Genomic DNA, 16,498 nt, shown 5'->3' with positions numbered 1-16,498 from the left:
ATCTATTATATATTTGTCACACCTAGAAAACAAAAGGAGTAGTAATTGATAAGGATAGCAAGATTCAAGAGGGAAAAAAAGTTCATGATGATGATTTAATTTATCATGAATATAGTATAATATTTTACCCATTCAATAATTGGTTAACTCGCAAGATGCTGGAAGCTAGCTTTTCAAACACAACTTATTTCAAGACACAGTCTCCTTATTCACATGCATCAAGACAACTATTCAAATAAATAACCACACATGAACAGCAAAAGGATAACGATGAGATTTGGACTTTGAATCAATATATATTTTCTCAGGAATTTCTCCATGAATCATGCAGTAATCCCTCTAAAAATCAACTCTTGTTTGGGAAATTGGTGCCATATATATATATATATATATATATATATATATATATATTACAGTATGTTCTTATAAGGTAAAGTTTGAAATTTTCGCCCCAAATCAAAAGGTTGACAGTCCAATTAATACCACAAGATCGGTCATTCGAATTTATGTGATAAAAATCTTTTTGGTCACGTTGTAGTCCTATCTTAAAAGTTTGGGTAATTTTAAAATGATATTAAAAAAAATGGAAGTGTTGAACACTTGTTTGTAAAAGACAATGCATCGTTTTTGTGAAGGGCCAAAGTTTTGTTTGTTTTAATGACGTTATAGGATTGCCACGTCAAGCTGTGCCTCATACAAAGAGAAACAAAGAGCATTTATATATATATATACAAAGAGAAACAAAAAGCTTGCTGTCCAAAACTCTTACCTCCTCTGAAGAAACAGAAGGAATATGGATAGCATAACAGAAGAAGAACTGCTTCAAATGGTCAGAGACTTCATTGAATCAGAGTCTGCCTCTCCCATCTCAACTTCATCTTCAAAAGCTCTTTCTCACAATGATCATCACCTTCCATATCTCGCCTTACAGGTATATATATATATATATATGCTCCTCCTCTGAATATATCTATTTTTCAGTTATATATTTCATTGTTGTCTTTAAATTTTTCTTATTTTATATTTGCTTTGTGGGTGTGATTTTTCCTTATCTTCTTAGGAGATCCTTCGAAACGCCACAGAGACTGAGGCTGGGGTTCTTGAGAAAATCTTGATGCATGTTAGGGACATGGGAATTGCAGGGGAGAAGAAATGGCTAGTGAGAAGACTGAAAATGGATGGCTATGAAGCTTCTCTTTGTAAAACTTCTTCGGTCTGCGCTTTTGGTCGCTCCAAAGGTCTCTTCTCTTCTCTTCTCTCTTTATATCTCTGTCTTTGAAGACCCATTTCTGATTTCTTTTTTTGATGGGTTTCTTTGTTGAAGGCTTGCAATTCTCAGGTGATTATGAATACATCGATGTGATGGTGAGAGACAGCAACAATGGTGATGATCAGAAACCAACAAGGCTGATAGTAGACATTGATTTCCGGTCCCACTTTGAACTGGCAAGGCCTACAGCAACCTACAAGGAGATCACCAACACCATCCCTTGTGTCTTTGTGGGAACTGAAGAAAAGCTCAAGAACATAATCTCTCTGCTCTGCTCAGCTGCAGAGCAATCCCTGAAAGACAGGGGCCTCCACATTCCTCCCTGGAGAAAAGCCACCTACATGCAATCCAAGTGGCTTTCTCAGGACTGCAAAAAAGTCCCCATCTCACCCAACACGGATTTGGGTGCAGGTGAGTGAAAAAACCAAGCATTAACACGCCATCATGCTCCTCCAAGTTTAGCAGATCATGGGCATCCCCAATTTTGAAGCCTTTTAGAACAATTACAAATGGGTGCAGTGCTTGAGTTTTGTCCAGCCCTCCATTTTTCTGTTCTTTTTTCCTTTTTTTTTTTGTTTTTTTTTTTTTAAACATGGGATATCAACTGCTGCTAACTAAATCAATGGAGGCTTTTTGTCTTTTCTGGGAAAGACCTCAATTTTTTTCCCTCCAGGTCTTTTTTCTGTCTCTTTGGGCAACTAGAGTAATCTTTTGTTCATCCTCTTCTAATGTGAGAATTAGTCTTCCTACTTGCAAGACTTGCTTTACACATGGGATTAAGAAAAACTATCAAAGACAACACGTTTTTCTTAAAAACTACATTAAAAAATCTTTCTGTGTTATATATATATATTATTTGGTGAGTAGGTATAGGAGTTTGAACAAGGATAAACTGAAAGATGGCTTCTACAGCTTCTACAGTGCTACATTTGTCTTTGAGGTTATGAGTTGCTTAATTAATTAAATATATAATTATATAGAGTTTAGAATTAGTAAATTAAACAGATAGCATATTACTTTTGTTAATGTTAGAATTAATGTCACGCGGTTTTTTGTTTTGCTTGTTTCTTCTTTCTGCATATTTATTGTCCCTGCTTTCTGGCGGATTGCTTATTAATGCCAAAACAAAGCTCTTTCCCTCCGTATTCTTTTGCCTAATGTCTTTGTCTTTGATCCAACGAGCCTTCCATGGTGGAATTAATTTTTTTCATTAAAGCGACAGAGAGAGAGAGAGAGAGAGAGAGAAAGAGAGAAGAGTATTTGAAGGTCCAAATCTTAACTAAAATCCAGAGAAAGACAGTAGAGAGCCTTGCGCTCCAAGTCAGAACATTCACGATGGCATTGATTTCTCTTATTCTCGACTTCCCATGCGCCTGCATTTGTTAAAAGCTTCGTTCATTTTGAATATTCATGATTTTATAATTTATTTATTTATTTATCGTTGTACATATAACATAATACTACATAATATTTAAATTTTTGAAAAATATGCTAATATTGACATTATGTTTAGTGACAAACATTAAACATGTTTATTTCAGTATTCTAATTCCTCCCATGCAAGCAAGTTAAGGTTAATATAAATATTTAATACCATTAACACTATAACCAGGCCCACAGGATTAGCTTAATTCGTGGTAAGACATGGGATAAGCAAGAGATGGCTTTAGATAAATAAGAGATCGATTAATTTAAACATTATTAGCAAAGTATGATAGTTTTAACAATTTGTAACAATCTCTTATAGAAATTCATCATGATGTAAGTATTTATAACAATCAATTTAAACATTCTTTACAAACTTAGGTGAGAGTCTATATGAGTATCATGCAAATTCGACACCAATCTAATATGAAATTAGCCGACTAGAATTATAGAGTATGATCTTTTTAATTAAAAAAGTTAGATTATGATTAACTTATAGAGAAAACTTCACTAAGGACCCTCAAACTTTTACCCGTTTTGAAATACCCCCCTGAATTTTAAAATATCTCAATTTAGTCCCCTAAACTTTCAATTGCTTTCAATTTGAATCCCTCCGTCAGATTTTAAAAGTCACATGACGTTTATATCTCTGACTTTTGTATAAAATTTTAACTTTTAAAAGTTTTTTATTTAAAAAAAAAATAAAAATCAGGAATATTTTGGTCTTTTTTTTTTAATTTTTAACAGTTAAAATTAACGGAAAGGTCCAAATTGAGAGCGATTAAAAGTTCAAGGGACTAAATTAAGAGATTTTGAAGTTCAGGAGATATTTCAAAACAGATAGAAATTTGGAAGTCCTTAGTGAAGTTTCTCTTAACTTATATAATATTACAAAACTCAAATACGACAAATGGCTATCAATATATCTCTCTTCTTTTTTGGTTGAAGGATAACTTTTGTAACTGATGCTTAGATTTACACAAGAATGTAATATAATGTTAGGAGTAGTACACAAATGCATAAAACGAAGGAAAAGAAAGTAGATGTTAATTTGGTGGGAATGAGGTCTGACAACGTTGATGATCACTGCTGAGTCACTGAGATACGGTGGGATACACTGTTTACTCTTGAGATATGATGGGATACTGGGTTCTTCTACTTACTTAGTACCACTGTTCACATGCTCTGCAACAAAAACAAAACCAAACCAGGGAATCCGAGAGAGTTTTTGAGGCTGTGTGTTGTGTTGTGTGTGCGTGAGCAGAGATATCGGATAGGTAATCCGATGTGAAATTCATGTCTAATCCTCCAGCACCAGCACCAGCTAAAGCAGAGTACCTGATATGGGAAGGAAAAAAGTGAACCAAAAAAGCCCATTTTTGTGTATGTAATACACTAATGTAGGATTAGATTAGATTGGAGGGGGAGAGGAGAGAGAGGATGGAGGAATCTTGTCATCAATGGGGTGGTGGGATTGCTGTTCTAAGAGGGTTTTCATCATTTCATATCCCGGAGGCGCCGGTAAGATGTGAAATCTTGCCAGGTTTTATACTCGCCCATATTTTGTCCATGGCCCATCATACGCAATCTCTCTCTCTCTCTCTCTCTAATACGGCTACTATTACATAGCCTGCATCAAAGCAGGGAATCTGAGAGAGAATAGCATGGGCTCGTTTGACATTTGGCTTAACTGCTGTAGCTTTTTTTTTTTTTTTTTTTTTTTGTAAGTAATGACAAATATTCAAAAAAGTAGAAGGAAAAAAAACTGGTAAAAAATTATACAAAAGGAACATGTGTGTTTGTGTTGTGTGATGATAAGATTGAGAGTTAGGTACATGGTACATTGTTCAATGTGAAAATTGAAGTCTAATCCTATTCTCACTTTTTAGTGGCAGCTGATGGAAGTAATTGTAGAAAACCCATTTTGTCTATATTTGGATCCGATTGGACGGGCTAAGAAGAAGATAGAAATGATGGGAAGCCATTAATGTTTACCATTAATGGGGTATTGGGTTGGTAATGGTGATGGCAGATTCAGCCAAGTCCTTTTGCTTCCTATGATCAGACAGGTTTCTAAGTGGGAAGTGGGGGTTTCATCATAACTTTGCAGGTTTTTGCTTGCCTATATTTTGCCCCATTTCCATGATGTGAAAACTAGCTAGGCACCTCTCGCTTCCCTACATTTTGCCCATTTCCATGATTCTCCCAAATATGCAAATAAATTTTTCTAGTCACATCTCTCTGTGTGTCACTGTATGTGTGTATGTAAGATGTACGTTTGTGACTGTGAGCTTTGCATTTTGGGTGGCTCCAGGCAGATAACGATAAGGGTGCTGCAGGCGCTAGGCGGAACCAAAATTTAGGTCTTTGAGCATTCTTTAGCAGGGTAAAACAAAACAGCACGCCGCGTGCTCTCAATCAGTGCTTTTCTTAACATGCTCTTTATGAGAATCTGTTTTTTAAGTTTAAGAAATATGTTCAAAAAATTGTAAAAAATGTTCTGCAGCAAACTCCCTAAAATAACCATAAATATTAGGATTGTTACAGTAAAACTCAATATTTTGGATTCTATAATTGTAATTCTTATGATTATTAAAATATATAAAAAAAAATGATTCTTTTTTCTCCTCTCTCCTCTCAAATTCTCTCTCATCTCTCCTCTTATATATATAATATAATTAAAAAAATAAATATTTTAATGATATAGGGAATGATTAAGAGAAGTATTGGAGTGTATTTTGACATAGAGAAGCAAAAAGTAGTTTGAATTCTTAAATGAAGGGAAAATGACGAGGAAGCTGCTGAGAATGCTCTTGCTACCAAAGAAAGGAAAAAAAAAATGGTCTTTTATTTCATTTTCTTTTTTCCTCTTTATTAGGGGCATTAATTCGTATTCATGTATTGGATTTGAATCGTGTTAAGACATGAATATAAAATCATATGAGTTAACACTAGTTCAACTCATTTAATTAAATTGGTCAAACTCCAATCTCTTAACCCTAGCTCCCAAATTTTGTCGTATCAGGTTCGAGAGTCGTGTAAAAAATTACTTGCCCTTATGTCGCGTGTTGAGTTCAAGTCGTGTCAAAGGTATGTGCATAAGATTATATAGTGTCAACTCTAACTCAACTCATTTAATTAAGCAGATCAAATCCCTTAACTCAAACTCATTAAATTCGTGTTGGGTTTGTATTAGATTCACATATTGTGTGAAAAATTATCATCCCTACTTTCAATAGGATTAGGTAAAAATATCATCACAAATTCCTTAATAAAGTTCCCTACATATATTATTAAATAAAACTAATATATATATATATAATGAGTTGTGCTTTTACAAAGTCACCATAGATTTATTTTATTTTATTTTAGTTATTCGCTTTTTCAACACAGCATTTTACCAATCCACTTTTATTTTTCATTTAAAATATTTTTTGCTTATTTACTTTCAAAGTTCTAAAAAAAAAGAAAAGAAAACATATTGATTTTTTTTATTAATATAAATTATGCATTGTTGAGCTACCGGGTTTAGCAAATTTGCTGATCACTAATCCTTAGTTATTTTGACCGGCCGATGTGGAGTTTGTTTGAATTATTTTTTGCTACAAGGCTAACCAAAATAACGCAAGTGCTTTAAAAGATATTTGCTACATGAGTTCAATGAAATGAGCGCTACAAATTTGGAACCACTATTATTAACAAATTAATTAACCACTATGATTAACAAATTAGTCAAACCAGATATTTTAACAGTGGGACTTCTTTTATTTTTTTAATAATTAATATAACGACATATTAAACAACATTGATAGCAAGGCTCTATTTGGGAGTTTCATGTTTTAGGGTTTGGGAGGCTTTGGAGATTTTGGGGATGATTCTCTCTTCGGCAATGTTAGATCCATTTTCTCTTTATGCGGTAGTTTCATACATATAGTATTTCTAAATTTTCATATCTCATCCAGCTATGATACTCCTATGTTAATGTGATAGTGCTCATCAGTCCTTAATTTTTTATTTTAATAAAAGTGATCTAAGGGCTAATTAACACTATTACGTCAGTCCAATGATATGAGAGTGAGATAATAGATGAGTACAAAGCATTATTCTTTATACATATGACTTGGGAAATTGTAAATGTGCATATCTGAAGTGGCAGGTTTTAGCCAATATAAAAATCCACAATTTTCTTATGCCAAATTTGAAACTTAGTCCATAAAATCCCAACTAAAAACCACATATATTTGCAATAACAAACCACGCCAACAGATCATCGGAGCTCATGACAAACGTGAGCCAGTGTCGATCTAGCCATTAAGGGTGCTAATTCGACCACGACGGATGATCCGATGGTTAGGGGATTAAGCAACATCTAGTTTGTCATTGGGGGCCATGAAAGCAAGAGTTGGAGAGACTAGAGAAGTGAACAAGGGAGACAAAGAGGAGGCCAGAGGCAGAGATCATAATCTATGAAGCGAGAAGTGTAACTATATATATATATATATATATATATATATATATATATAGTCCCGGAGTTTGATACGCCAGCCGGCAGTGGGGTCTGGGAAGAAACCTGTGGGTCACAACTCAGGGTACAAGGTAGTTTCCAAATGTATATACTCATCACAACCATCCCTGTTTAACGAGTAGAAGAGCAACTGCAGGGCAAGCAGCTTAACATCCGCTCGTAAAACATAGAACCAATCTAGAAGCCGCTTGGAAATATGAAGATTTTCTATATATGCGGTGTTGCATACAGGAAAAGCAAGCAAAGTTAATGAAATTTGGCTAGCATCATTGACAATTTTGATGGCGACAGGAATGAGTTGACAAAATTGGAACAATGCCAATCAAAATGAGCAGGAACACGATCCACTGCAGCAAGCAAAAATAAAGTATGAATTCCCATCAATGTGTGTGTAACATCACAAAATATTCAAAAAAACTTCCCGTGTAACCAGATCCATTGATTGCCAAAGTACAAAAAAAAATCCGCGGCTTATCTATATCCTCAATTGTTATTTTTCACAAGATATATAACTACAAATGGATACATCAACAAGCATGTACACAAAAATCAAAGGAACTATTTGTATATTATTTTTACAATTTTTTCGCCAAAGTTTAAAATTGGTTCTCATGAATCATTTTCTTTCTCTAATTTCTCTTTGGGGAGGGGGGCTATCATTCCTATGCAAATGGGTGAATATTGAATGTGTCTTGTGCAGGAAAAGTGGGATAATTACGATGAATCCTCATCAAGCTCCTATTTCCAATATTCATAAACAATCTTACCGCTGCCAGTCACCAAGTCAAAATCCCTGTATAAAGCCACAAATAATTACTCAACTGACTCTCAAGACGTATGGCAGGCTTCAAAGCACGGTAGTGCTAGGACGAGTCATCCTCTGAGCTTCTTCCAAGTCCTTCAGAAATCTGCATTTCGGCCAAAATGATTACTGGATCAGAGAAATGTATTGTGTAAAGGATAGTGCACCTAAGTAGGCTCCAATTGACTAAACCAAACCCAATAAATTTTTTTTCTGATGAATAAACCAGCCCCAGATAGTCACTATATAACCAAAATGTATCTTATTCATGAGACAAGTATAAATTTAAGAATATTTATATTCAGATTTATTTTCTATAGGGTGTGACTATAGTTATATGTTAGCTGTCTACTTATAACTACCGTCCGTTCTACATGCTTGGTCAGGATTGGATCCCCCTGAATGGAACTTTTAAATTTAAACCACTTCTAAAACTTGTAGAAGCCAGAAACCATAGAGTGGATGCAAACCACAGGGGATGATAATGCCAAATCCAAATCCCCAAGCAGATCAGAGTTTCACAAAGAGTCAAAACAACTTGATGCAAGCTAACCTACAACTACCATATCAATTTTGCAACTCATGCAAGACAGATGCGGGCCATATAAATTAGCATTTAAATTTAATGCTACTGCACCAAGAATGAAGCACAGCTAGCAAAGTAATAGCGAACTTCTGTTATGCCTATTAGATCCGCACCTCTATCAAAATGGAATTGATGATTCAAAAGCATACCTCTTAGAATTCAGAACCACAGAACCACCAAGTATAAAACGAATTCCAGAATTGCTGGCATTTTGTAGAGCAACACAACGTGACTCTTCATATGTTGTCCCTCCAACAATGAATATGACTACTTCCTGGGGCCTGCTTAAAGATAAAGTGCATGTAATTCAAATAATATTTTACCAAAAAACCTTGTGCAATTTTTCGTTATCTTATTTGAACATCATAATTATCACTTAAACAATCAAAGATCATCTCAAATATAAATTCATGTCTAATCCTACAATTCAATCTGTCTGTGATTGTAAGTCCTTTATGTAGGACGTAAACAGACAAAACAAAGGGGGGGTGATAGGAGAACTTTTGAGTAAAATGGTAGAGAAACTTGAGAGTGAAGTTGTGATCAGGGGCATATAAATCTGATTTGAAAATTAAGGTCATGTTTGGTACACAGGAATAGAAGAGTTATTCCAATTGATTGTGCATCATTACCGGGAATAGCTATTCCTCAAAAAAAAAATGAGAGGAATAAAATAGAATTTTCCAAAAAATCCATATTTTAAAATTTTTTCTTAAACTTCAAGATAAAATGAAAACTTCAACATAGATCCTCATGGGGTGGTGGGCCACCCACGTGATGATTTTTCTTTTTTTTTTTCTTTAAAAAGGTGTTAAAAAATAAAATAAAAAATGGTTTTATGGGAAATAATTATTAGAGCTAGGGTATTTTAGAAAATTTGGTCATTCCATCCTATTCCTAAGGAATCACCATTCCAGTGTACCTAATGTAGCTTAACATTTACTTGTAGCTTACCATCAATTTTAAAATGAAATCTTTTTTTTTTTTTTTTTTACTTCATTTTCTTTTTTTTTTGGCATTTCTCTTACATATCTCTTGTATACTACGGTACACCCTTTTTTAATAAAATTGATTACTTATCAAAAAAAATCTGCAAGTATGGGAATATGTATGCTACCGAGATACAGTTTAGAAAATAGTGTGATAGGCTAATAGCTGTCACCAAAGAAACTAAAATCATAGTTTTGGAGGTCGACTGGATGGCTTCAGTACTTCCTTCAAAAAACTGAGGGAGCAAAGCCACCTCAGTTAGCTCATATTTTATCCACAAAGCCAAGATCCACAAGTCACTTCATTAATAAACTAAAAATATTGCAGAAATCTGCTATAGCACCAGTCTTGTATAAAGTTCCCCACTGAGACCTCTAACATCCCAAAAAATTAGTCTCACATTAAGAAGATGAATTGCACACATTAAGTTGGTGAATTATAGAGGTACTCATAGATGCTAAGTCTCACATTAATCTCTTACTAGCTGAGAACTGGCTTTATAAGTGATTCTAAAGAGCTCCATTTGTAACTTGACTAGTCTATTTAGAGTGATAGCACGAACATGGCCAGCGCTTTTCTTAAGTCGTTACAAGATTGCTCCAAGCACCATGTGTAGCAAGTGTCGAGGTGAAACATCGACACCCGAAATGAGCACGAGGTCAAATTCCCATATACATGAAATGCCTATATTTAATGATCCACCCCAAGTGTGTAACCTTCCCTAAAACATGTTGATACAATTTAATAAACATAACGTTACAATGCAGTTTGCTTCAAATGAGCCATCTAGGGACCTACATACCTTCTTTCAACAAGTGCTAAGAGTTTGAAGTTATCATCATATATCTGCTGGGAGCAGCGAGTTACTTTAGAAGCTTTTACCTTTTTATGAAGGGGGGTACTTCTACAAATTATTCTCATTCTAAAATAGCAAATTTAGTTACACAACTACTATTATCTTGACACTATTTCTCGATCATATATATACTTCAGCAGCTCAATATTAATTTCAGTCCACCATCTAATCCCCCAAAATTACCAAAAAAAAAGTCAAAATTCAGCAACTTTTACTACCAGAGGCCTCCTGTAAGGACACTGCTGTAACCCAAACATTAGGAAAGAGACCACACATTCCAAAATTTGCAAGAGACTCAACATTGCTGGGAAGAAACAATTATTTTAGCTACAAACCTGCCCTGCTGAAAATGATTGCCAACGTATGGGTAGTCCACATCTCTCATCCGTCCCTTGGTAATGCTTTCCACAGTTTGGAACAAAAGTGGTTGGTGCTGCGTGTACACATTCTCAACGCCCTACAGAATGTGGGAAAATGATGTATAAGCATCTAACCACGTCATCAAGCAGCAATTACACTATTTCCTGACAAACCTTCAGTCCGCGAGCCATGTTACGAGCAATATTCAGAAAATCTCGATTTCCATAAAGATCCCCAGTTCGCTTATCAACACCCGCTTGCTTCAAGAGGAACTGGACAAGCTGTCATAGCATGATGGTCAATTTGTCAAAACCAGTGAATCATCTAGCCATTACCAGGGAAAATAACAACTTCCAACATATTTACTGCTCTACTCGAGAGTCAAATCATGCAGAAAAGAAACACTGGTTCGGTTATTTTACCCCTGGTTTGTACTTGGCAGACCGAGAAGCCAGTTTGTTAAAAAGCTGCATCAATTGAACAGGGCTTTCCTTCTCGTAGCGCAAAGCATAAAGCATCACCAAGCGTAGACGATCAATATTAGATATACTTTCATTGTTTAAAAGATTTGTCACTGCCTGCATAAGAGTTTGAAAGGAAAGAAGGTCATTGCTCAACAGCCGAACCTTATACCATATATTTCTGACTCTAGTTTCAAGCATAGAGAATATACTCAGGTACCATTTCAAAGTCAATATCAGCAAATGAACATTTTGTTAGAGACAGTAACTTGACAGGCGCATAACATGATACTGATAGAAACAATAATTCTGAAGACCAAATAGCGTTATAATCTAGTGACATTGAAATGTGAATTAGATAAAATAAAACATATATCATTTTTTTTTTTTGCATACTGCCAATTCTTTTTATGATATGACATTCTCGTGTTGATTCATTAGCAATATACTTCCAATCTCCCATGAAACTTCAAATAAGTTATATGATACCCCTTGAGGAACCTAATCAACGAAAATTAACATTAACGAACACCCCTCTCCAGCTTTTTTCTTTTTCATTCTTCTTTTAAATTCCACTTTGACACATTTAGCTTTTAAAATCTCTCTAAAATGTGTCGGCTTTTAGTTTTATCATATTCTAGAGTTGCATAGTTACTGTTGATAATCTCCAATCAGAAGACACTAATGTATGATACATGCACCATGTCCTTTGATCAATCTCTCTCTCAATTCGTTCCCATAACATTTTGCTGGCCTCTCTCTTAATAATGAGGCTGTATATGTACAATGTACAATGATGATGTAAATTATAGTTACAAAAATGTAAATTTAGAAAAGGACTTCCCAACATTATTAATTTTAAATGTGAGGGAAGTACTTTATCTCCCAATTATGGGACCGGAGTGTTACAAACTCTCCCATTAAAACCCTGACGTCTTCGTTAGGACTATGACCGTCAGGTCCATGGCATGTAGTACTGACAGTACCATATGACATTACTCGGTGGCTTTGATACCATTTATAATGTCTCAAGGAGAAGCGAAAGCCACAACTACGCTATTACTGCAAAATGACTAGTCAATTTGAAACTTTCCTATAATCACTTATAAAGCCAAATTTTACCCAGTAAATAAACAATGTGAGATTTAGCACTCATGAGTCTTTTATAAACCACCAACTCTATGTGAGCTACTCATCTTCCAACATGGAATTGAGGTGTTACATAGGGTTGCACCCCTCTATGCTTTTAATGAATTTACATTACTTATAAAAAAATTAATTTCATCAAATGATTATCTAAGAAAATGTATATCTTACTAGGACCATGGCTTACATGAAGTCAATAAAAACAAAATTTAGAGAAAACCTTTAAAGAGAAAACAATAAGGAATACACCACACACTACCTCGAAAGCTGCCACTTGACCACCATTGCAAGCCAACTCCTGTTCTGTTTGTGAAACCAACATGAGTTTCCGCTCTTCAACTATCTTGCTCATTTCTGTGACCAATGTCACATGCTTTGAAACATTTCCTTGCATTTTTTTGTATTCAGGGTAATTGTCAACAAATTTGGCCATGTCTTCTGCAGAAATTTAAAACATTGGAATGATCAAATGTTATATCTCAAGCCACCACAGCTAAGGGTAATTTAGTAAAGAAATATCTTGTTAGTCTGAAATTATCAAGCCTCATACAAACCTATTGTCTGGATGTTCTGGTTACTCTTTGCAATCTGCTGAAATTCATCCACCAATCGCTTGATATTCATTCCAATATCTCCAAAATTCTCATACATGTTAGCTTTGAAAAAGGCATCTTGTTCTGATGACAACACGACCTCCTATGAGCAAGAATTGAACAAAGATCATTTTCTTAGCAACACAAAATATAAAAATAAAAACGTGCACTATAAAAGAGAAATGCAACTCAACCTGTTGATCCTTCGGAAATTTGCCAGTACTTCTCAAATCCACCTTGTTGTCTTGAATTCCTATCAACTCATGAACCATTGCCTATAGAACATGATGTGATAATAAATGAGTTGCACACATGATAAAACCATCCATGTTATCAAAATAAAAGTGGCATTTCTCATAAAAAAAAAATGGAGAAATTATAGCCACAAGCAAAAATACCTGATACGTCCACTGATTCAGCAATGGGGTCAGAGGATCATCCCTCCTATCAATTACCAGCAACAACGGAGAAACTTCCGTTCGCCTGAAATCAAAAAGCCCACTTTCCTGCTGGTACATCAGTTTCTGTAACACCCCAAAAAGTATATAGATTAGGTTTTAAATACAGAATGTGCAAAATTCATACCCAACTTGTCCGATAACTTCTTGCAGTTCACTTTACTTACTGCTGTTTCTTGTGCTATCCTCTTGGCAATATCCGAGGTCCTTTGATATCGAATAATAGGTCGTCTTTTTAATGCCAAGAAAACAGCTGCAATACCATCAACCACTCGGTCACAGAAGTTCTGCAAACTTGGAGGATCTACAACTGCTGGGAGCATATAAAGGTGATTTGATGGCACATTCAAAGTGAAATGGTAAGGATCAATTGCCACAAAGTCCGCATAGAATTCCTGCAGGATCATGACAATTTTAATATCTAAAATTGAATTTAATATGAGGTGGCTAACAACCAAGTCAAATGAAAAGGCATCTTCTCATGCATCAAAGCATGAATTGGACAGCAAAAATAAACAAATATCCATGCAGTGACTATGCTCCAACCAACCCAATATATGCAAAAGCCCATGACAATGGCATCATAAATACTGTAAGCTTACCCTAGATTTTTTATTTTTATTTTTATTTTTTTCATTTTTCTTCCAGTTCTCTTGAACATAACTATGATAGATTTCCTAATTTCAGTTGAACATAAACTCAAAGCACATAAAATGAAATAATAAAAAGGAAGAAGGTGAACCGCAAAGGAAATTTTTATGTAAGCAGCACAGTATTTTGATGAGTACAGTTTTTTTTTTTTATAAGTGAGCAGTAAAGTATTGGTCAGTAAAAAAGTTACCTGAACTTGTTGGACAACTTCCTGTTCATCTGAATCAGCTAAATTATGAATCTGTGTATCCTTCAATAGGTTGGAAAAAACTGTACCAAAATTGGCATAAAAAAGAACTCTTTACTCAAAAGCTAATAACCATTAGCAAAACCTTGAAAATTTCAAATACAACTTCTGTAACTTCTCTCAAGCTTTAAAAACTTACATAGGTGGTACTCTCCAAATCTAGGACTAGCTAGCTGACGCCGCAATCGTTGGATATTCTCTGACGTGGGCCGGAGGAAGAAAACTGCCTTGAGATGCGACATTGATTCTTTTGACTTGGAAATGTTATCTACCAACTCTACCAAGAATACTTCTTTCTGAAGAAGCTCTGACTGTGAATACGCAACACTAATTGTACTTACCTACAAATCATCAACCAAAATGCACACTCATGATCAAACCCACATTCATCTTTACCGTTTAACCCACTAGGGCCAATCCGAATCTAACAAGCAAGGAGGGTTAAACAGTATAACAGCAACAATTGAAGGCACAACAAAGGGGCATTGCAGTTTGTCCATCTCATGAAAATTGAACGACCCCGTTAGCAATTCACGGTATAAATCTATCATACAATCAGGGTTTACTAAAAAAACAAAAATTGGAGCCATCACCAGAGTTCCATGGTTTCAACAACGTTTTAATGAGGCTGGCTGCCACTTGTTCCTGTAATTGCCCACTTGATTGTAAACTTATCAGCACACACATACACAAGACAATGAAGCATTTTCAGATTCATCTTAATGGGACATTCAAAAACGGCCCAAAACATCGTTTTTCTCCACAAAAATTGAAAATTTTGACTGACATTACACTACGAAATAATCGTCAGCTAAGCTGGGCAGGCAAGTATTATCTGTTCAATTTTCTGATGAATTATAGGAAGAGAATTGGGAACTCGAATTTCAAACCCTCGTTTCAAGTAAGTATTATAGAACTCTCTTATAACAACTAAATTGCAGTAAAGTTCTTCATTCCCAAACAAACCTAAAAGATGATATTCGAAGACTCAAATTTTCCACATCATTTTCCTCAACGTTCTCAGAATCAGACAGATGAAGGATTTGAGGAGTGGGGGGTACCGTGTGAGAATCAAGGATGAGAACCTTCATGCCGGAGATGTCCTGCAACATCCGGTTGATGTAATCACGAACGGCCGTTACCAACGACATCTTCGGGCTCCACTCCAATATACACGTCTGTGATCTTCTGATGATGATGGTGGTTGTGGCGGTGTTTCTGGAGCGGAATCGCAGTTGTATTGGATTCAGGAGCCCATTGACGTGAGAGAGACGAGTCAGATCTGCCACAAAGAGAATAATAAATCCGACACTTGACCAAAGGGTGCAACCGTGCAAAACGCAGCGTTTCAGGCTTGACCCATCAGGCGCACAGTTTTTTTTTTTTTTTGAAAACTTCACTGAAAATCTCCGAACTTTCGCCCATTTTGAAATACTCCCATAAACTTCAAAATCTCTCAATTTAGTCTCCTGAACGTTCAATTGCTCTCAATTTGGACTCCTCCGTCAAATTTTAAATGTTACATGACGTTTATACCCCTGACTTTTGTATAAAATTTTACCTTCCAAAAAATTTTTTTATTTAAAAAAAAAAAACAAAAATCATTGATATTTTGGTCTTTTTTGTATTTTTAATGGCGAAAATTGACAGATAGGTCCAAATTGAGAGCAATTGAAAGTTCAGTGGACTAAATTGAGAGATTTTGAAGTTTATGGGGTATTTCAAAACGAGTGAAAGTTCGGGGGTCTTCAGTAAAGTTTCCCTTTATTTTCTTTTCTTTTTTTCTTTTCTTTTTCTTTTTGAGAAAAAGAAAATGCTATGTATTCTTTTAGTGTTTTCCTGATGTTTTCTCAATTGTGATTTGACTTTTAAAATCACCAATAGATTAAAAGTTAATAATGATAATCTCAAATTTAATCACATCACAGTTGAGTGATCACCAGGATAATATTAGAAGAACTCCTACCATTTCCTAGACAAAAACAAAATAATTTTTAAAAAAGTATGTATGTGTAGACATATGATAAATGCAGTTGATTCTTTCATTTCGTTTGTTTTTTGTCAAGTAATTTAACGACATGTCTCGCCAAGTCCTATTGTAATACAACAAGTGTCGTATACACATATC

At 35.0% G+C, this 16,498-nt stretch overlaps 2 protein-coding genes across 5 annotated transcripts; one reads left to right on the top strand and one right to left on the bottom strand.

Moving 5' to 3' along the window:
- Window positions 1-801: 801 nt before the first annotated feature.
- Window positions 802-1,802, top strand: LOC132183580 (uncharacterized). The gene is made up of 3 exons (XM_059596907.1): window positions 802-931; window positions 1,061-1,238; window positions 1,325-1,802. The coding sequence occupies exons 1-3, from the start codon at window positions 827-829 to the stop codon at window positions 1,687-1,689; spliced, it is 648 nt and encodes a 215-aa protein (XP_059452890.1). The 5' UTR covers window positions 802-826; the 3' UTR covers window positions 1,690-1,802.
- A 4,980-nt stretch (window positions 1,803-6,782) lies between these two features.
- On the bottom strand, window positions 6,783-15,655 carry LOC132183875 (vacuolar protein sorting-associated protein 45 homolog). 4 transcript variants are annotated; one of them, XM_059597335.1, is made up of 14 exons: window positions 15,432-15,655; window positions 14,510-14,711; window positions 14,314-14,393; window positions 13,640-13,867; window positions 13,413-13,538; window positions 13,209-13,289; window positions 12,976-13,117; window positions 12,681-12,859; window positions 11,237-11,392; window positions 10,988-11,095; window positions 10,790-10,911; window positions 8,758-8,892; window positions 8,043-8,128; window positions 6,783-7,567 (listed from the first exon to the last, which is right to left on the bottom strand). In XM_059597335.1, exons 1-13 carry the CDS (start codon window positions 15,519-15,521, stop codon window positions 8,068-8,070), a joined length of 1,710 nt encoding a protein of 569 aa, XP_059453318.1. In that variant the 5' UTR covers window positions 15,522-15,655; the 3' UTR covers window positions 6,783-7,567; window positions 8,043-8,067. The 4 variants fall into 4 exon arrangements, with proteins under 4 accessions (XP_059453318.1, XP_059453319.1, XP_059453317.1 ...); XM_059597336.1 differs by having other exon boundaries at window positions 6,783-7,570; window positions 8,045-8,128; XM_059597334.1 differs by lacking the exon at window positions 6,783-7,567 and having other exon boundaries at window positions 7,676-8,128.
- Between the last annotated feature and the right edge of the window lie 843 nt (window positions 15,656-16,498).

The sequence above is a fragment of the Corylus avellana genome, chromosome ca6 (genome assembly GCF_901000735.1).
Source record: "Corylus avellana chromosome ca6, CavTom2PMs-1.0".
NCBI lineage: Eukaryota > Viridiplantae > Streptophyta > Magnoliopsida > Fagales > Betulaceae > Corylus > Corylus avellana.
The sequence above is the reverse complement of the archived record's forward strand: the minus strand, read 5'-3'. Positions and strand labels throughout refer to the sequence as shown.

Coding starts and splice junctions, on each gene's coding strand:
- LOC132183875 (XM_059597335.1), bottom strand. CDS start 15,521: ATGTCGTTGGTAACGGCCGTTCGTGATTACATCAACCGGATGTTGCAG. Junction 11,096..11,236: donor CTGCCAAGTACAAACCAGGG/GTAAAATAACCG, acceptor ATGCTATGACAG/CTTGTCCAGTTCCTCTTGAA. Junction 8,893..10,789: donor AATCATTTTCAGCAGGGCAG/GTTTGTAGCTAA, acceptor TTTATCTTTAAG/CAGGCCCCAGGAAGTAGTCA.
- LOC132183580 (XM_059596907.1), top strand. CDS start 827: ATGGTCAGAGACTTCATTGAATCAGAGTCTGCCTCTCCCATCTCAACT. Junction 932..1,060: donor TTCCATATCTCGCCTTACAG/GTATATATATAT, acceptor TTATCTTCTTAG/GAGATCCTTCGAAACGCCAC. Junction 1,239..1,324: donor CGCTTTTGGTCGCTCCAAAG/GTCTCTTCTCTT, acceptor TCTTTGTTGAAG/GCTTGCAATTCTCAGGTGAT.